The 20,822-nt window shown below is 43.8% G+C and overlaps 3 protein-coding genes across 7 annotated transcripts; 2 read left to right on the plus strand and 1 right to left on the minus strand.

Annotated features, from left to right (window-relative positions):
* Positions 1-126: 126 nt before the first annotated feature.
* chmp2a (charged multivesicular body protein 2A) lies at positions 127-2,970 on the minus strand. Its single transcript, XM_046377098.1, has 6 exons — positions 2,814-2,970; positions 1,900-2,067; positions 1,628-1,807; positions 1,405-1,535; positions 1,163-1,224; positions 127-1,073 (listed from the first exon to the last, which is right to left on the minus strand). The coding sequence occupies exons 2-6, from the start codon at positions 2,065-2,067 to the stop codon at positions 952-954; spliced, it is 663 nt and encodes a 220-aa protein (XP_046233054.1). The 5' UTR covers positions 2,814-2,970; the 3' UTR covers positions 127-951.
* A 430-nt stretch (positions 2,971-3,400) lies between these two features.
* Positions 3,401-5,165, plus strand: mrm1 (mitochondrial rRNA methyltransferase 1 homolog (S. cerevisiae)). Its single transcript, XM_046377944.1, has one exon. It carries the CDS (start codon positions 3,668-3,670, stop codon positions 4,877-4,879), a length of 1,212 nt encoding a protein of 403 aa, XP_046233900.1. The 5' UTR covers positions 3,401-3,667; the 3' UTR covers positions 4,880-5,165.
* Positions 5,166-6,180: 1,015 nt separating this feature from the next.
* fbrs (fibrosin) lies at positions 6,181-20,610 on the plus strand. Of its 5 annotated transcripts, none has more exons than XM_046376996.1 (18): positions 6,182-8,048; positions 9,689-9,865; positions 10,226-10,252; positions 10,369-10,398; positions 10,708-10,741; positions 10,916-11,270; positions 11,401-11,636; positions 12,097-12,380; positions 12,496-12,531; positions 12,730-12,828; positions 13,279-13,362; positions 13,570-13,608; positions 14,050-14,121; positions 14,273-14,426; positions 14,647-14,727; positions 14,929-15,012; positions 16,924-17,140; positions 17,578-20,610. In XM_046376996.1, exons 1-18 carry the CDS (start codon positions 7,746-7,748, stop codon positions 19,187-19,189), a joined length of 3,924 nt encoding a protein of 1,307 aa, XP_046232952.1. In that variant the 5' UTR covers positions 6,182-7,745; the 3' UTR covers positions 19,190-20,610. The 5 variants fall into 5 exon arrangements, with proteins under 5 accessions (XP_046232956.1, XP_046232952.1, XP_046232953.1 ...); XM_046376997.1 differs by having other exon boundaries at positions 13,294-13,362; XM_046376999.1 differs by having other exon boundaries at positions 12,148-12,380.
* Positions 20,611-20,822: the final 212 nt, after the last annotated feature.

A 20,822-nucleotide genomic window follows, 5' to 3' on the forward strand; every position in this document is an offset into this window, starting at 1 on the left:
TGGTTTGATAGAAGAGCAAAATGAGTTTTAAGGCAGCCACAGGATGTCACATGAGTTGCTCAGGTGCTTTCCATCATGAATAAACAAATTCAAGTGTAGAGTTTCTCTAATCAGACAAGAAGTTAGTTAAATCTGGAAAAAAATGTTTATTGAATAAAGAAAAGCAAAACAGGACAGATTCTCAAAAGTAAACACCTCCTGACTCGTTAACATTTTGGTGAAAAGCCTGCTGATCTCATAAACATCACTGACAAACGGTTACCAAGAGTAGCACAGAAGTGCTTTTCCACCCGTGAAGAGTTAGCTCAACACACCTTCCTTTCTTTGTCTTTCATCCTTTATACGTTTTTGTAAAAGAAACCGTCCTATTAGTGAATGTAGAGAGAATGACAACAGTCAACTCCCACAAATAATCACAAATCAAAATGCTTACAGGAGGGCTAAAACTGATTTTATATGATGATGATGTGGATACAAAGGACGCCAAGCAAGCCAGATGTACAAAAAGTGCTGAAATCTGTCACCCTAAAATATCCACTTCTGTCATGTTACCCACTTTTGTCTGGGTTCTTTTAAATATTTTGTTTTTAGTGTTAATTTAAACTGTGAAAACATGCCTTGAGGAGTTAGTATATACATGGACTGTGAAATAGATTCACTTAAAGAGAATTTGTGTGATTTGGCAATGTCTTAAATGAGACAAGAATTTGGTGGACCTTCAAAGCACAATAATCCTTGTCAACTGTTTTTTGATTAAATACACAATACACCCATAAAATGAAAACACCTCAAACAGAAAGCCTCACACCTTTTGTAACACAGGCTGTGTGCTGAAACAGCCTGTGTTCTGCCAGTAATACCTTCAAAAAGATCTAAACAGAGATTCGAGTATATTTGTATCTGCATTAACAATCTCAGCCACAGTGCGCTTGTCTGACAGTTACTGCGTGTTCAGTCTCTCCTGAGGTTGTTCAACCGCTCCTCCAGGTCAGCGTCTGCGTCAGCCAGGGCGGCCTGGGGCTCCGCCTTCTTTCCTCCAGCCACCGACAAGCTTCCTCCAGTGGTCGGAAGATCTGAAGTGGACACACACAGTCAATGGGCATCCAGTGATCAGGAGATAAGACAAGCAGCATATACAAAATTTAGTGTCAGGTTTTCTCACTTGACAGTTCGTCAGACAGGTTGAGACCCAGTTCGTCAAGCACTTGGGACACAATGGCGTCACTGCACACAAAGGAGAGACATAAATGTTTCAAAGTGAACACAAAACGTAAATTGAATTAGTTATAAGAATGTGGATAAGAGTATTTCCCAAAACACGAGCTTCCAACCTTTAATGACATTTGGTGAAATGTTTGTCCCAAATCAAAAAGAGCCGCTTCACCGGTCGTCTTGGTGCCTTACCTCTCCTCCTCGTCATCTTCATCACCCATAGCATCATCAATGGCATCATTCATCATCTCCTCTTTCATGTCCATGATTTCACTCTGTCGTTCAAATTCCATCATGATCTTCTGAATCTGAGGCAGTTTCAGCTGTGGAAATGGAACAAATATGAGATCGTCAGCACAGGAGGCTCACTGTTTATTTCCATCGATTGGTGTGTTTCAGGTATTTCAGAACAGACCTGTCTGTTCATGGTGGCCATGGCTTTGGTGACTCCTTTCATAGCCTGTGCCATGCTGTTGTTGGACTTGAGCGTTTGTATCTTAAGACTGACGGCCTGAATGTTGGCTTTCATCATGATGAACTTCTTAACGTAGCGGCGTGTGCGGACCAAATCCTTTGCCATGATCTTGACGGCGTCCTGCAAAGGTTAAAAGGACATGCATTGCGGTTAGGATCCTTTCTTTATTCTCTTAGATCTCATAAAACGCAAGTTCCTTTCCTCCGTCTCACCATTTGTCCCTGTTTGGCCATTTTCTTTATGTCAGCAATGATCTTCTTCTCCTGTTGCTCCAGCTTCATTCGCTCTCTGTCCAGTTCTCTCATGGCTCGGTTGAGCGCCCTCTGATTCTGCTTCAGCATCTCCTCCGGAGTCTTCCTTCTCCCAAACAGGAAATCCATCTGTTTGAAAACACCCAGAGCTGTCAATAAGTGTGCCACTTACATGGTTTGTCTGATCCTTTTTCTTATTCCTTTTTCTATTAAAAGGAAATTCTAAAAGCTGAAACAATTTAAAAAGAATATTAGTACGGAAATAATTAATTAAGTAGATTGACAGAACAGTTTCAATACTTAATCAATTGTTTAAGTGATTCACCATGCAGAGTCCCGACCACTCAAATGTGACATTTCCAGTGTCCAGCGTGGGTTTTTGTTTGTTTGTTGGGAAAAAACAAAGAATTTCATGACTAAAGAATTAATGGATTAAACAACTGGATGGCCGATTGATAATGAAAATAAGTGTTTTTTGCGGCACTAAACGTAAACCCGCCACAGTTAGATGTAATGTAATGTAATGTATTTTAATACGTTACATAGTTGTTAAAAAAGCTGAACGGTTTTAAAGTGAACTTTTCCGTCCAAAGGAATAATGGAACCAACAGTGGAAAATAAACAAAACTTAACAGTTTTTACAAGTTTCTGTCACTGTTAGCCCCGTCAATGACCTCCTAGTTTCCTGGAAAACATTACTCATCAGTTATTTATGTGACCAGAGGCCTGTTACGAATGCTGAAGTCTATTTACAGCCGTGTTTTATGTCGGCTCTCCTCTCAAATCTGTCTCAACATTTTTCAAGACGACTAGCTGCTCCACCACCAGCACTGACTAAACCCGGCTGTCAGGAAGCCAACCCCGCGGAGTCTCACCGTGTAGCAGGCTCGACGTGAGAAGGCAGTAATCCAGACGGTAAGCGGTGTTTAGGGCGTCCTCTCCCACTTCAATTCGACACAAATGTGAACGATTATTTGTTTTCTTTCCTACACTTCCGCGTTGAAATAGTTATTACTTCCGGGAAATTACGTAATCGCGCATGCCTGAATAGGGGTCCTTTTTTTACTGACGTCACGAGAGTCAAGTTCCTCTGCGGGAGGAAAAGCATAAGAGACGTACCTTTCAAAATAAATCTTTCATTCTCAAGTCGCAAAAGGTAAATTATTCACGGTTAAAATTGTCTTCCAGACACAACAAAGCTCTAAAATATTTCAGCTTTTTTGAATTGTTTATTGGATTATTTTTACATAATTATATGTCGATATATTTATTCAAGCAAAAATATAACACCTGTTTTATTTTATACTGTATTCTGAAATATCATTTCGCAAATACTATTTTATTATAAAATCGAATATGTCATCAGGTATCAGGCGAGGAATGTGCACTTGCCTTGTGGAATAAATGAAGTTCTTTTTTTAAATTATAAATGACAACGTTTATGCTTTTATTTTTTGGGGAAAGACGCTCGCCATCCGGTCAAAATCTCGAAGGTTTTACGCATGTATCTTGCACATGTGCGTATTTCGTGAAAAGCTAAAAACATACTGGCTACGGAGGGAGACAGTAAGTGCTGGTGGCTGAACAAATGTCTTACTGATGTTGAGTCTTTCCTTTGCTAATGATGGTAGACACTCGGTGAAATCTGCGAACACGCCGATGGATTAATGGACCTTGCAGCATTTAAAACATAATCTTTGGACTTAACAGTAACTCCTGCGGTTTCAATATGAGGGTATTCAGTATTACTTATCAACACAAGTTGCTACGTGAATGCACTAGTCGATTGTACACGCCTGTAACAGTCTCAAGAGTGGGCTCTCAGTTGGCTTCCTACCATGTCACAGCTGCTCTGCTGAACCCAGGGGACAGCAGCGTCAAGTCCGCGGTGAGGAGACGACGCAGAGCGCTGAACACCTCCGGTGTCCAACACAAGCCTGTTTTATCTGATGGGTGGCAGGATCGTGAGGGTTCAGTTCAGAGTAAAGCGAGGCAAAATGAGATGCCAGTGTTGCAGAAGCAGAGCCAGAGGAGGGGAGAGGACAGCAGGGTGTCGTCTGAACTCAGGAAACTGTGTCTGGAGGATTTCCCTGCAGAGGAGAGAGAAGTCTTGAAGGGGAGGCTGGGGGGACAGAAGTCAACCGTGGACTCCAGAGCCGAGAACCATGAGATTGTTTTTGGCGTCGCTCCCTGTCTCTTTGCTCTCACTCAGGGGAGAAGGAAGGCCCATAGGTTGTTTGTGAAAGATGGAGAGGCCTCTCACAGGGTCTCTGTGTTAAAGGTGTGTGAGGAGGCTCATCGGCGAGGAGTACTAGTCCATCGGGTCAGTAAGAAAGATCTGGACAAGATGTCCTCTGGGCGAGTACATCAAGGTGTGTGTCTGCAAGCCAGTCCTCTGAGCTATCTCACTGAAAACAGAGACTCTGCATCCAACAGCAACAACAACACGCCCCTCTGGCTTGTCCTGGAGAGAATTCAGGACCCGATGAATCTTGGCGCCATCCTGCGCTCTGCGTATTTCCTGGGAGTGGATCGGGTGGCCAGCAGTCTTCACTGCAGCTGCCCGTTGTCTCCAGTGGTAAGCAAAGCCAGCTCAGGTGTCATGGAGGTGTTTGGCGTCTACGGGTATGAAAACCTTGAAGATATGCTCCAGTTGAAGGTGGCACAGGGCTGGCAGGTGATTGGCACAGTGGGAGCTGCAGCAGAGGAGTCCCAGATTCCTGTCACCCAGTGTTCAGACTTTCAGATGACTAAACCCACGCTGTTGTTGATGGGGAGCGAGGGGGAAGGGTTGTCCCCGAAGCTGCTCTCTCTGTGCCAAACCCTCCTCACCATCCCAGCTGGCAGAGAGTTGTTCCCCGGCGTGGAGTCTCTCAACGTCTCTGTAGCTACAGGCATTCTGCTCCACTCCCTGCTGTTCTCCAGGAGGTCGCCGACATGATACCCATCGTAAACATCAGCCTGTACGCCAACCAAGAGAGCTGAGAATTGGCCGTTTATAAACAGCAGAATCACACGTGGATGTGGGGAAACTGAGCATTTCACTGCAATCTTCAGGAGTGACTTTAAATGACATTGCTGATGATGTTCTACATTTTTCTTACTGTCAACAAAGCCCCCAAAATCACAAGTAATTGACTGTTGTCTGCGTATCAAAACCCTGGTGTTGTATACCTATTTTCCATGCGTGGGTTGCATGGCCATTAAAGTTATGAAACAGGTCTAAACAGTTGGAATTTTTATTTTACTTAAAATAATACGTATTGTGTTGACTCTTTTACATATTTGTCATATTTTGTGCTTTTCTACCAGGACTGTAAGTCATCTACTACTGAGCACACTCAGGTCATGACATCAGTATGTTTTCAGATGATTTGACTTTTCTTTTATTCTACAGTTAAACATAAATTACGCATGGTGTATTTTAAGGATGATTTTGATGTGTGTAGAGTCCATGTTCTTAGGCTTAAAATAAATAAACAAAAATCAGCAAATTAATATTTTTCTTACCATGATTACACTCCTTGGCATTATGGAGAAGATTTTGAATACGCATGAACTGCCAGGTAAGGGAAAACAGTTTAAATCAACAGATGTTAATTTACAGACCTCTTTGCTGATCATTCTAAAATTAATACTCCTGAATTCAACATATGTAAAATCCTGAATATGGCCCTGTACACTGCACTTATGTACACTGAAATATGGATGAACATCAAGGCTTTGGTGGGGAACTAAAGGCTGCAGCACCAACATCTCCTTTTAAAACCATAGTGGATAATCTGCTGGTATCGGCCTCTACTTCTCTGTGCTCAGGTTTTCCACCAGATTTTGACACGTAGCTGGAGGGATTTGCTTCTATGCAGTCCCAAGAACATTAGTGAGGTTCAACACAGCTCAAAGTTTGTGTTGCAGGTCATCACAAAGGTGCCGGGTGGGGCTGAATGTACAGGCCAGTCAAGTTCTTCCACATCAGACTGGGAAATCCATTTCTTTTTGAGGCGACTTTTTACACAGAGGAATTGACATGTGGAAACAGGAAATGGCCCTCACCAAATGAATGGTGGAAGCACATATTGTCCAGTTGTTTTGTGTCGGTGTGTGTGTGTGTTTGTCTCCGTAATTTTCTTTTTGTGACATACTATGAAAAGCCATCTGACAACTGGAAAGCTGACAAAGTGGAGAGAATTTGCCTCACGCGTGGAAGAACATCTCGGCAGACACTTTCCACTTGGTGGCGGTATGCACAAGCAGAGCTGCCAACCAACCAGTTTGGTGACTGAGGAAGAAGAGTGGCGCACACAATGCACTGCACGGCTGACAAGGGTTGTGTCTCCCTGATTTTCACGATAAATTTCCAATTCAGAGGAAACTTGTGAAAGGGCAGCAGTGGAGCCGTTCTGTTTCTCTCCTTATATATTTTCACACTGGATTTAGTGAGAAAAACAAATCGTTGACCGGGAACGTCGGCGAGTGGTCCAACTAATCCTAAACATTGGATTACACAGTGAAGGCTGCATGAAGGAGCTGCCCAGCCCAACGGGGGCTTGGCCGACACCCTCGTTTATGGAAATCGACACCGAGGCTTTGATATTTGGGCCTCGATTTTTTTCTTTATGATGGCGGTGGAACGAAAGAAGAGTTGTCTGTAAAGAAGCAAGATATTGTTCTTTTGGAGACGATCGCTTGAAAAAGGGCGTCCATATTCTTCCTGTTTCCTTTTAAAAAGCTGAAAGGTCCTTGCTTGTGGCTTAGCTGGCTAACAGCTGGATCGGCTAACGCTAGCTAGCCAGAGTGCTAACGTTACGTCTTTCTTTTGATGTGATGCGAATTCAACCATTACTATCGGCCATGAACATTTCGACAGGAGAAAATTCTGTTCTTGTGGCTATTGGATATTAGTTAGTTCCACGCTGTACTGTCTGCCTTGCCAGTCTTTCCGGGGAGAACACAGTTTTATTCGTAGGTTGCTTGCGGGATATATTGTACCGTAGTGAGTTAGCCGTGTACATGCTATCCAAATGAGCAAAAGCTAATTGGCTGAAGTCAACACTGACCTAACGTTAGATAGCATTAGCATTAAGTGCTTTAACTCAATCAGACAGCTCTGTTACTCCGTAGATTGTGAGTAATTTACATGAGGTGTCAACAATAATACTAAACATTTAACATTAACACAAAATCATGTCACGGCCACTAGTGTGTTAATGTCGAATATCTGGGTTAATGGCCTTGCTAACTAGCTAACCGTGTAATTTTGCTAACAGGCAAATAAATTTGTCAGCGTGTGCAAAAAATTGGGAAATTCTGGACGTAAGAGTTGTGTTGAGCAATGCCAACGTTGGTGTGATTTTCATTTTGCGATCTATCTCGGAGCGATTTGGCCCGCTTTGTTAAAAACACAGCTAGACTTGTCTTTTTTGTTTACATGCGGATAACTTATGTGGTAGTCGGTTGAATTTCTTGCTAGCTAGCTAGTGTTAGCTGCATACTAGACACAATCGGCTATGTCCTGACATTTGTGTATGTTGTGGATGTGTTAAATTCCCATGTGGATCAGAGTTTGCGTTCAGATTAACTGAAATGACACTCAAATTCCGCCGAAAGAAAGGCACCGATGCCAATAGACTGTTGTCAGAGGACGGTAAATAATAGCCACTGGTTCCATTAACGCCATTTTAACAGGGCTCCCTGCGAGGGCCTGAGCGGTGGTGTTTTATTTGCGGTTCGGTGCCTTCCACCGGACCGGGACTTGACTAAAGTGCCTTTGGTCTCACTGGAGTTTCAAAAGGAGGTGGCGTTTGAACATGGAGGGCCCGAGCCGAAGCACTGGATTTAGGCAAAGCCGACGGTCCCGTTCACAGCGCGACAGGGAGCGGCGGAGGAGGAGAGTGGACCTGGCCGAGGAGCGGGCCACATCCCTGTCCTCGGGCTCCGATCGGGAGGCTTGTGGGACAAACAGTGTCCTGGGACCCGGTGGAAGAGAATGCCGGCCTGGGTTTGGGAGACACAGGCCTCCACGCCGGAGGAAGAGAGAGTCTGTGTCCTGCGAGGAAGACGTCATTGATGGTTTCGCGATTGCGAGCTTCATTAGCTTGGAGGCACTGGAGGTAAATGTCTTGTTTTTACGTTTTTGGACCCAGTATTCAGCTGTCATTCGTCAAACCTTATTTTCCACATTGGTGAAAACAAAGTGATGGATGACTCTTTAATACCGCCTGACAGGCATTCCCTCTAATTTGTTTGAATTGATTGGCGTGTATGGAGCTGTAGAATTCAAACTCAGATGAGCATTTTTAATCGTTGTTCTCTTTACTCCTCTCCATCACGTCAAATCATGTCTTCTTCCCTCCAGCTAAAGGTGTGAAAGAGCTGCAGATTGAGCTGAACTCTTGACACCAATCCTTGCTCGAAGAAAGCAATCCACTCAGGCCAACCCCAAACCCCAAGGCATTCCTCTGATGGGTTCTGGAGAGGTCTTAATTATTCATGGTCTAATTCTTTGAGGTGTTGATGAGCTGCCAAATAGCTCTTCAGAAAAGGAAAGAAGAAAAAAAATTAACTCATAAGAAAAAAGTATAATTGTGTGTTACTCTCAACATCAAAGATTGTGTTAAAATACTTGGACATGGACTCTTCACCTAATAGTTGTCATTCCTGACTTGCTCGTTCAGTTGTCTGTCCATCTCGACAGGCACCACACTTATACACCATACTTACTTAAAGAAATATTTACTTTACATGTGGCACAAATGGTATTCTGTTGAAGAGGAAGTAATATTTAATATTAGTGAAAGTACCTTCAGGGTGGAACTTATGGCATTTGCTTTCCACCTCTGCATCTCAGCAGGAAACCAAATTATTTGTCAGTGGGTTATGTTGTAAAACTGTCTGTTTACACACACACACACACACACACACACACACAGTTCCACTATTCTCATCGGTAACTTGATTTTACAGTCACATGAACCAGTGAATGCTAAGATTGATGGTGAGTTATAAACTGACACCACAAATGGGGAAAAAGTAAGCATACCAGCAAAAAATGGTGGAATGTGTTAATTTCCTTTCTGAATTTCAAATTTCCTGCCAGAATTTATTACCAACAGTAACTATATGCAGGTATTATTCAAAAAGAAAAAGATATATTTATAAACTGTTCCCCCAGTTGGACTGACAAGCTGTGGGGACCATCATGTTTCTGTTTTCTGTAACACACAGAAACCTCAACTTTGAAGGATCTCACCAAACACAATATGTGGTAGTTTTAAGCTTACATCTTTTTCATGTCTCTGACTACCAGCCGGATATTAAACCCCACAGAGTAGTTGTGGAATGTTTGCAGCAACTTCACCTTATAATGTTATTTTATTGGATTGCACTTGTCTCGTGATTGGACGTGTCTTTATTTGGATCACCTGTAAATTTAACTCGACACAGACAGTTCCTTTTCGTCGTAGTTTAACTCATCTTTACTCTCCACAGCTCAACGCCACTCACTCATAAAACACACCATATAATTGAGTCTGCACTCAATCAGCTGAAGTTATCGTCTCATGCAGGCTGCTGTATAACATTACATCATTATGGTGTTCTATTTTTATGATCACTCACTGTGAAAATGAGGTCCGTCGGGGCATTAATTGGCATGTAGCTAGCATATGGTCTTTGCCCCCAGGCATACACATTCATGTCTATTGATAGACGTGTAAACACAACATAATATTTTTTTCTTTCTCCTTATCAGATGGACTGCTCTCTGAAGCCCAATCAGCGCACTGATATGCTGGGAAGAAGGAACAAGGGGAAGAGGGGTCCAGAGGAGAACGGTGGAGGGCCGATGTCGGAGCCGGAGGAAGGAGCCCCGCACAGCTACTCGAGCAGCTGTTGGAACAAGAGCAAAAATAAGAGAAGGAGGATAGAGGTGAGTTATAACTCTACTGAGCTTTAATGTTTTGGTTGGATGTACCTTCATGTTGTTATGCGAGATGTTCAGCTCTAATTCTTAATCAAATAGCTCTGTTTACACGTCTTCAGTGCTGATGACCTGTATATCCTGCAATTGAAAATTACCCAGTAAAACTGGTTTACAGTGCCTATTGTTGAAGGACATTTTTCTTAATGAAGCATTGCAGGATGATTCCTTGCAGTCAGGAAAGATAGATTTATGTAAATATTATTTACCTTTTTAAACTTTAATTTCTACAGATGATATGCATTTTCCATTTAGACTAAAACTTACTTGCAGACCTTGCGAGCTAATACTGTCTGATGTTTTTCCTAGGGACATCCCTTGGAGACGGGCTACATTGTAAGTTTTTTTTCATAATATTGTAAACATGGTGTCCTGCCACACTATACAATTTTCCTCTGAGTTGTTTTAAATATTCTAAAAGGTGCAAATCTGAGTATTTTTCCTTCTTTCAGTGTGACACTGAGAGTGATACAGGAGACAAGGTCTGTGCTCTTTACTTGGTATATTAACACTATCAAATGCAGGCTTTTCTTCTTATGTAATCAATGTGTGACACAAAGTCTGTACTGCCTGTCATCATAGTTTGTTGCTATCAGACAGCGTTCTTGAATCGCAGTACAACAGCATAAACTCATTGTTTTGACAGTTTTAAAGATATTTTATCAAAATGTTTGTTTAATAGACTGTCACACTTGATGTTGTCTTTATATGGTATAAAAAACTGCTGATTAATATATTGATTTTTGACGGATATCGATGAAATTAAATCCTTGTTTTGTGTCCCCCTCCAGGCCTCTGACAATGACATGGACCATGTATTCACGGGTAAGCGGGCGGGGCGGGGGGGGTTAATTATACCCACAATTTGGACCTGAGGAGACCTCTTTGGCTAAGCACTACTTCACATATTGGGTCCCTCTATGTACATGTTGCATGTCTCACCTTTACCTGTGCTGTAACGTGGGAAGGCAAGATGCTGACGGATATTTTCTTCTTTAGTTGTGGAGCCAACTGCCTCAAACATGGGCACATCCATGGGCAAAAGCTGTCCGTCTCTGCAGTCCCGTTGTGGTGGTGGTGTATCACGGTTGACGGTGACCTCGAAAGTGTCTGGCCTGGAGCGAAGCCAGGAGAAAAGCTTGGAGCAGCATTTCCCAGAGCCTGTTTGTTCTTCTACCTCTTCTGCCCCCTTCTCTTGCCTGCCTTCATCGGCCGCAGCCTCGGCCACAGTCCCCCGGCCCAGCCCGCACAACGGTAATGGCAGCCGTCACAACGGCAGCCCTCCACTCTCCAAACCCAAGCCTTTCCCCACTCTGCCTGGACGATCTCACTCCATCTACAGCATCAGCAATAGGTATGAGTTCCTTCATTATTTTCATTTGTTTCTACAGTGAATCCCAGCTGTCATCTTTTTTTTTTATTGAGCGGCTCTGTGTTTTATAAGTGTGATTTATCATTTGTGCTTTTGCCTTTTTTCTTCTCAGGAGCAGCACCCCAGTAAGACCTCCCTCATCTGCGTCAGCTGTTGCATCTTCCTCATCCTCCATGCGCCCCCCAACTCCCTCCACCAGTGTCTCACTGCCCTACGAGAAGGTCTCAGGATCCTCAGGGCCCCTCAGACCCCCATCTCGAGCCAGCTCTGTGGCCCTGTTCGCGTCCTCACCTGGTCTGCCCCCACCTCCACCTCTGCTTCAAGGTCCTGTCCACTCATCTGCAGCAGGTACAGTGAACAGTAATGCTAAATTTTGTTGTCACAATAGTCTAGTCTCCTTCAGCTGTTCATGGGAACACGATGACTAATATGTTCCTGAAATAAACCAAAGCCAGACTTCCTCTGGCAGTTGTCTGGGTTTGTTGAGGAAGTTATATATTGATGAACTTAGAGCTAATTGTATCAACACTGCCAGTATTGCAGTGATGGTATAAAGCAGAGGCTACCTGTTGTACTGTATTGTATTTGGAGACTGAATACGCAGCACCTTAAAAGCCACAAATGCGTGATGCTTTTTTGTCAGATTAATTCAAACAGGTGTTTAAAGCAGGCACTGTTTTGTGTCAACACTGGGCGTACTTTTTATGCTTAAGTTTAAGAGCCAGTCTGTTTCTTGATTTTTGATCTCAATGTCTTATTTTCCACAATTCATACATGTATTTTCTCTCCCTTATTTTGACACCCTCAGATCAGGAAATAATGCGTCATAACTTAAACTCCCACTTCTTGAATTCACAAGCGCACGAGGGCAGACGCAGCGTCCCGGGGGCTGATACTAACGCAGCAGCTGCAGGCCGCACGACACCTGGTGGCCCATCAGCATCGAGCTCTGCCTCGGGGTCATCGGGCCGAGCGTCTCAGAACCCACCGCTGGCCTTCCAGTTCCATCAGCACAACCACCAGCACCAACACACGCACACACACCAACACTTCACGCCCTTCCTGCATCCGCCAGCCACCGCACCGCCTCTGGTGAGACGTTCTCTGCTTTTACACTCCACGTCTGTGTCGTAACTAAAATTCCAGTGTGGTTGAAAAGCTTTCTTTGTTTCATCATTTTACTGCTTTTGTCTTTTTGTTTGATAAGTATCCTGGCAAAATGGACGGGCTGTACCGACACTCTGTGAGTACTTTGCATAACCTTAGTGATTATGTAGATGATAATTACAGCAGATTAAACAGTAAGAGGACAAGACAGAGGATATGTTTTAGGGCCATAAACAGCTGAAATAGTAACACAATTTTAAGTGAGCAGAACAGCATTGATTTAATTAACTTGTTCGGTGGTCACTGAACTGTATGCGTGTCTGTTTGGTGGTAGTTTTTCCCACAGTACACGCCACCCTCAGTACCGGGTATCCAGCCTGTCATTCCTCCCACCGGGCCTTTCAGCTCCTTGCAGGGAGCATTTCAGCCAAAGGTGAGAAGGACTATTCATTCCTACTTGAAAGTCTTAAAAGTTGGAAAGATTTTTAAGTTTACCTGTTAGGACTGTGTTGAATTCGAATATACTCCTTGAAAATTTGATTGATTTTCAAGGAGTGCTTGTAATTTGTCATTTCACCAACACAATCACTCATGTAAACCAAAAGTCTTTGAAATGAAACTGTCTCGTTGTGATGCTTGTCAACACATGCAGTCATAGTTTAAAAGAACAGCTGATTAAAATACAGTACATTTACTCCTGTGGGTGTAAAGGAGTTTTTTGACTTTTATTTTCGCCATTGCTTTTATATAACAATGTAGATGTGACAATAAAGGCTCTGAGAGTCTGGAAGTTTTTGGTTCAGGTACCTTGAAAGCAAATGTCAGAAGTCAATCTGTTGCAGGTCTGTAGGATTTGTCTGATGTGTTGTGCTGTGTGTGACAGCCTCTTGTCCCTCAGGGAACGGGTCCTGATATCACCACACGTCTTGGGGTTGTGCCTCACCACCTGCAGCCCAAAGACCCCAGGGTAAAGACAGCATGTTTTCTGAGAACCTCTCGGTTTGCATAGTTTCTCTTGTCCTTTTGTCCATGTAGAACTGTACAGATGTGGACAGCCAGTTTAGGATGTGATGCAACATGGGCCTAGTCAGTGCAGTAAAGAGTGCAACAGTATTCCTGATAAAGAGTGAGATATGTTTATTAAAAGTGGTTTTACACTTCTTTTCTCTTGTAGCTAACTGATCCATTTGGGACATCGTTGAAAATCAGTAATGTAAGCAAAAACAGATGTTTTTGAATCCCTTGGCTCCTTAAAATCTTCAGCCTGTTTTGCTTTCTCACTGCTTCACTCACTCTTTGCACTAATCTCACTTGTAATCTTGACTGCTACTGGTCTGTTCTCAGCCCTTGCACACCCAGTTAGATATTTCAGAAACCACCCCATGTCTAATATATATGGTTGTTCTTTCCCCAGTGATTTTCATGTATCCCTGCTTATGTATTTTTCAATGACTTTCTCTCTTTTTTCCCAAACTTACATTAAGCTCTAGCGAGTAGCCTTCCAGCTGGAAACCCCCAACTTTGTGTTGAGGCGAGATGAAATATTTCTGAACAGCACGAAGAACATCTGACTCTGTGTGCAAAGGCTTTAAAGTTTAACATGCATGTTTCATGGAGTAACAAGGTAAACCCCTGGGATTTTTGTGCTTTTCAGAAACCAGGAAAGTGGTGTGCTATGCATGTTTATGTGGCCTGGATGATTCTAAGCCATCAGAAAAAAGTAAAGGTACGTGTTTCTAGTTGAAATTATTTTTCCCTGACTGTAAACTGGGTTCAACTGAATGGCCATGTTGAGAAAATAAAATGATAAAGTTGTTATATCTTGGTGCGATATTGACACCATAAGAATATGTCATTAACTGCGCTGTGTTTTATAGTTGATGCAGGCTGATCCCCACAAATTGGACTTCCGTAGTGACCTGCTGGCCCGTCTTCCTGGAGCTGGGGGACTGGGCCCCCTGGGGCCCATAGGAGGAGCCCTGCCTCCCACTCATGATCTGACCAGACCGCCCAGTCTGTTCTCAGCCACAGGTGCATGTCTATACACGATTGTCTCTCCGGAACAGTTTTTTGGATGAAAGTCTTAAAGAAGTCATCAGCTGTCAGTGTTTGGTTGTTGATGCATCCTGTCCTCACATGCCTGAGGTTTGACAGCTTTGCTATCGTGTGTCACAACATTAAGTGTGTGAGTAGCTTGATGCACTTGATTTGATTATTCTTGACACTTTTTCACTACTACTTCTTTCCATAGGGCCAGTGAATCCGTCCTCGGCTCCTTTCATCTCGCCATCAGCGCCCCACTCCTCTTTCCTCGCACCAACCGCACACTTGGGTAAGAGCAGCTTTAAAAGGCACATCTGAAAACCACAGTGTCTGTCACTTCTGTGCAGCCACTTTGGTTTTGACTTTGAATTCCTTTCATTTAGGAATTCAACAGTCAAAGTCGATTGCACATTGTTATTCGTAGAGACTGAACAACCTGTGTGTTAAATAAAACTAATTTAATTACTTTTAATACGGCTTTGTGCTGTAGATCCATATGGCAGATCCCCACCTTTCACCCCACTGGGAGCTCTTGGTTCTGGTGCCTTTGGAGGACTTGGCAGCCCAACACTGGGTCAGTCTTACTCTACTGTTGAAACACGAGGCTTGATGGAACACTACACTGGTTTAATACTATAAGACAGGATTGTGTAGATTTTTTGCAGGTGTTGTGTGCAAAAATAGATGCAAACCACCAAGATGTAGCTCCCTGCCACGACTCAACACGGAAACATCGTCTGGGGAAGCACCCTGAGGGAGTTTTGTACTGTGAAGGCTAACTTTGTAATATTCTTTTTCACTTTGGCTAAGTCTGACTTCTAAAGTCTCATATTAGCCTCTGCTGAACTGTGGTATTTGTCCCCCATTTATTACAGTATGGTTGTGCTGGGAAGGGATGGCGTCACAGCCAGTATGAACAGAAGGAATAAATACGGCAACCACTAAATCTGTGTGGCTTTGGAGCATTGCTTCAAACTGAAAGACTTGGAAAATCCAGACCAGTTCTTTATGTCCCAGCTCAATTCTGAGCACTTTCTGAAGGGAAGATGCTGTAGGTACAAAAGTAAATACAAAAGTGAAAGAACATTTAAGGTGCATGATTACCCGTCACTGATGTAAGTGTAATACTTGAAATCATTGGCTTAGGCTACGTGTGTGGGTGGAAAACAATCTGTCCTCTCACCCATGTAATTAAATGTGTAATGTTTTGAAACGTATAAACTGGTCACACGTCTGTCTCAGTGGTGGAGTCACATAAAAGCACATTTACTGTGATTGTAGCTTCTCTCCATACTCTGCTAATTAAGAATTATAATGAGCTTGTTGTGGTTGTCAAGTCGCACCTGTCCTGGTCAGCATCACCTGTCAAGTCCAGCATATGGAAAGCAGTGCATTTTACAATATCACTTTATTTTCGTGCACATTCCTTCAGTGGTTATTTATGGATGGATTATGGATATGAATGGATTAATGAGAGCGGCCATCCTGTACTGCATGGGCACAGTGTGTGCATAAAACAATCCCAAAAAAATACACACATATATTGAAAACTACATACATAACGAGATGAGATGTTGTATTGTGAGGGTAGCTATTGACAGTGCAGTAGTGCATGGTTTAATTGTCAGATATGAGTAGGCTTAAACAAAACTGTTTGTTTGTTTTCCCACGAGAAAAAACTGTATTGATATTTCAGTCTTCTGAGGCTAAAGTGTGAAACAACTTTTTTCTATTTTTCAGGAACTGAGATCTGTCATGAATGCATGCTGGAGCTTTAGCGCTCTCTTTTCCCTGCACTTTGTACAAGCAGACCAGATTTGATTTAGGCCCTTAGAATTGTTAGAATTTCTACTTTGAAATCCTGATCCCAGTATACAAATGCTTTTTTTTTTATAGGAGTATGAACATGATTATTTTTCTAAAAATGTTTCATAAATGCATCAAACAGCCTCATGAAAACTTTCCCTAATTATCTGGAGTGTAAATTTTACAAAATTCTTTTTTTAAATCAGCGCACAGTATAGTAACTTTTGTTACCTGACAGCTTTTGTTGTTCTGACACAAGTTTGCTGGTAAGCAAAATGTTTTGAGCCATACTTCCACTTCTGTGCAGGATAATCTTGTCTCAACTTTGGCCGAGGTGCGTGTTTGTCATCACGCACTGCTTTTCTTCCCTGTCAGCTCAGCTGTCACTGTGAGAGACATGCTGTGATTGGCTGTGCTGGGCTTTGTCACTGATGTGCAAGTCCCAGGTTGGGTGCGTCAGCCTGAGCAGCTGCAAAGACTGGAAGCTGTCCAAATAAAAGTCCAGTGTGAAAGCATGGATGAAACATTACAGTTTCATTTCAGTTACATTGTGATACATATTTTAGCCGTGTTGCAACAGCTAGACAGTTTTATAAAATATTTAATTTCATTGTTTGAAGAGTTGCTTACATCGTTCCCCTCTAACCACAACTTTGTTTATTTCTTGTTTGGTCTGCAGCGAGCTCCGTGTTTGGCCCCAAAGATTCACCAGCTAGTGTGGTTGGAGGCTTACCAAACACCAACCATCATGACCCGTGGAACCGTCTACAAGGGGGCCCATCTGGGTTCCCTGCTGGCCCCAGCTGGGCCAAAGGGGCAGACAAGCGGGACGAGAGGGATCGAGGGAAGGAAAGTGAGAGGAGAGACATCCCCCACATCAAGGATGAAAAGGACAGGTGTGATACTCATCTGATTTCAATTCTGACTTTAAGTTAAAGGAATAACTTTTTGACATGAGGTGTTAATAGTTAGCAGGCAGTGCCCACATTACCCCAGGCGGTCATGGGATCAACAGTCAACATAAGCACTAACCAAAAATCCAATCCACAGTAACACGCAGAAACAGATTTAACAGAATACAGTAAATGTTTTCTCTCATCTCTCTGTCTTAGTATCATTTATTGACAAATTCAACGTGATACTATGCGTTGCAGCTTGTTTACATTATGTATGCTGCCAGTATGCTTGTGTTACCAGACCATCTTTTACATGTATTAAAACAGTCTCAAGAGTTATCAATAAAAACTGTAGCTAAAGTGATTTATCTAAAAACTGGCACGACTGGTCTGAAAGATGTCCATTACATAACTGTTGTGTGTATCATGTTTTGCAGAGACAATATGCTGTATGGCCGACAACCTGTGAGAATGTCGCCAGTTGCCCCTTCGTTCAAGCCCCGCAGTAGCACCCCAGTTTCCCACATTAATGGCCACAGCAGTGCCGTGGGGGGGAGCAGCGGGCCTGTTGAGGACCTGACACGCAGCTTAAATAGAGACAGAGACCGCGAGCGAGACAGAGATGGAGATAAGAGGCCGCTGCCAACAGCGTCTTCACGGGGACTGTCTCTGGGCTCTTCATCTTTAGTAGCAGACAGGGATAGACCTCGGTCTTCGTCATCTTCTGCGCTCACAACTCCCCCACCCTCCAACCGTTCGGCCCAGTCTCCTCTGGACCTTTATCCTCGCCCACTGGCCCCGACAGCACATAGTCACCACAACGAACCCTCACACTCCCAAAGGGACGGCAGTCTCCCTTCTTCCTCTGCAGCCTCTGCATCTGTCACTTCTTTGTCTCAGACCAAGAAGTCTGACCGGACCACAACACCTGTCTCCAAACCTCCACTGCTCCTCCCACCGGTTAAAGTGAAAGAGGAGCGGAAAGAGGAGCCAGAGCATATCCCCATCACCCTGCCTCCCCCAGCACCCAACCACAGCTTCGACCGCCCCAACAGCCATCCACACCACCCTAGTTCTGGTACCCCTTCCTCTTCTTCGTTATCACTGACTCCCACTCCCGGTGTTCCCCTCCTGCCACACACCCCAAACCACCCTCCTTCCCACCAACACCTTTCCCTGCTTGACCGCTCCAGGGCCATTGAAGCATATCTGGGGAGCACAGCAGGTGCTACAGGGTTGGTAGTTGGTCCAGGGGGAGAACGTTTCCCCCATGGTCCGAGCCAAGGACCACCACAAGGTCCACATAGCTTCACCTGGGACCCCTGGAGGGAGCTTGCAGCTCAACATCAGCAACATCAGCATCGCAGGGAGGCCTTGTCGCTTCGGTCAGACCCTCACCTGGCCCTGCGAACTGATCCACATCTGGCCCGATTGCTCCAGCATCAGCGCCTTCTGGAGGCAGAGAGGGTTGCAGCTGTAGCAGCTGCAACTGCAGCAGCCACCCCTCACCACCCTCCGACATCTACCTCTGCTGCCTCCACCTCTGCTGTCCGCCAGGAGTTTGGCCTAATGGCCCATCACTTTGACCGCCCTCCTCACCTGGGACCCCCAGGAGGAGGACTGATCGATGAGGAGCAGCGTGCCCAGATCCTGAGGGAAGACTTTGAGCGGGCTCGCTACTTCAGGATGCATCCACATCTTCCTGCTGGCTCTCACCTCTCGAGCCCCTCTCATGCTGCTACTGCCACTCACCTAGAGCAGCTCCACCCTGGCCTTCTTTCCCACTCGCTTCCCTCTGGAGCCTCTCCTGCTTCCCAGCATCATGCTGGTCTCTACGCCCATTTAGGCCCACTGAACCCACACCACATGCCCAACGGCATCCTGGCAAAATCCCCTGCAGGCTTGGTGGGAGCTCTGGGAGTGGGGGCACCACCTCCACTCATTCCGTCCATCACCAGCCGGTCGTCCACACCTCCCCGCAGTTCTAGACTCGGAGGGCCAGGTGAACTGGCACTGTACAGCGCCCACAAAGACGGAGAGTCCAGATAGTACAGGGACAACACTGGAGGAGATCAAGGGAAATGTCAGGATCACTGTGCTGCTCTCAACCTGCCCCCTTTTCCTCTTGCAGACTATTAAACCCTGCCCTCCCAGTTACACAACCAAACCAGCTCCAGTGCCAGCCCAGAAAGGGTAACCATGACTGGCTGGAGGTGATGGTAGGGAGGGAAATGCAAGACTTGGAATATGCGCAATGGTTCTATCAGTGCAATTTAATGGTACATGGTTTCTGTGCATCCTTTGTGTAATTTTATTTTATACTTCCTGTTGGTTATTACAGTAGTCAGTGTCGAAAGCTGTATGAAGAGGCAGAGGACAGCTTTTTTCATTTGTCAGGTGAATTCAATTCAATCCATGCTTCTAAACAAGCCTTTTTCCAGGTGGATTGGAGATGACTTCCAGAGGGATGTGCACTGTGAAAGCATAGCAAGAGATGAACCCTCAGCTTGGTTAACTCATGGGATATCAATAAGTCCTTTTCTACATAAATCGACCCTTATTAGGTTTTGTGGACGCGGGTCTTTAGAAATACAGTGGTAAAAGTGGTGCTTTCTGTTCTGTCTTTGTGTCTTTTTGTCATTGTGAAAAGACAAAATTACTGACCATTTGATGAAGATCGGTAAGCATCTCACCTCATTTTCCTGCTTTACCCAAAAATCTAAACCCATTCCCTCAGCCTCACTGATAATGAGATTCAGTCTTTATTAGCTTGTTTTTTTCTTTCCCAAAGGATGAATAGCGAAATGAACTGTGCCACACTGTGTGAGCGAACACGGTGTTCTAGAGCTTCCTGTAACTGTTTCCCAGTCTCCTCTTGACTATATGTGCAGGACCAGATTATAGTAGTCTAGAGAAATTGCCTTTGTAATTATTATTCTTAACATTAATTATCTTCTATAATAATAATAAATATATTCACTGTTATGTTATTTGTCTTTGTTTTGGGTATCAACCAGTACTCTCTCTCCCCAGGTAGTAATATGTTTCAAACCATGCAAAAGACAAAGCAGAAGGCTTGCTTCACAGAAAACTTAATACTTGTGAACATTAAGCCGTATTGTTTGCAACCTCTGGCCTCTTCAAGGATCTCATCTATGACTTTATTATGCTGAGAAGGAGGTTTGTGTGTGTGTCAATGGCTGTGTTTTATATCCATTTGGGACTATGGGAGCCTTGTACATTGAACTGTCAAGTTGTTTCAACAAGAATAAGTTATATACATGGATAAGTGGGACATCTGCTGAAGAACTGAAAAAAAAAATATATGTACTTGTGTCAAAAGACAGCTGGACAGTGGGCATCCTGAGAGGGAAAAGACTGGGTCGATTATTTTAATATGACCATTTTATACCTTTCAAACCCCTCCCCTAGAGACCACAAAGATTAATTATTAAATGAATTGTTGTTTACTCTTGTGTGGGTCTTTTGTTGTGTCATTTGATATTAGGACTGCAACAGTTGTTTCCATCATATGCCAATTATATTTTTCATTAATTGGCTGGTGTATCAATGTATTAGTCACTTAAGAATGAAAAATAATGGTTATAGCTTCAGAGCCCAAGCTGATGTTAAAAATGATTGCTTTGGGCTAACGATGAGTTTACTGATATCAACATATATT

This window comes from Scatophagus argus, chromosome 21 (assembly GCF_020382885.2).
Source record: "Scatophagus argus isolate fScaArg1 chromosome 21, fScaArg1.pri, whole genome shotgun sequence".
Classification (NCBI taxonomy): Eukaryota; Metazoa; Chordata; class Actinopteri; family Scatophagidae; genus Scatophagus; species Scatophagus argus.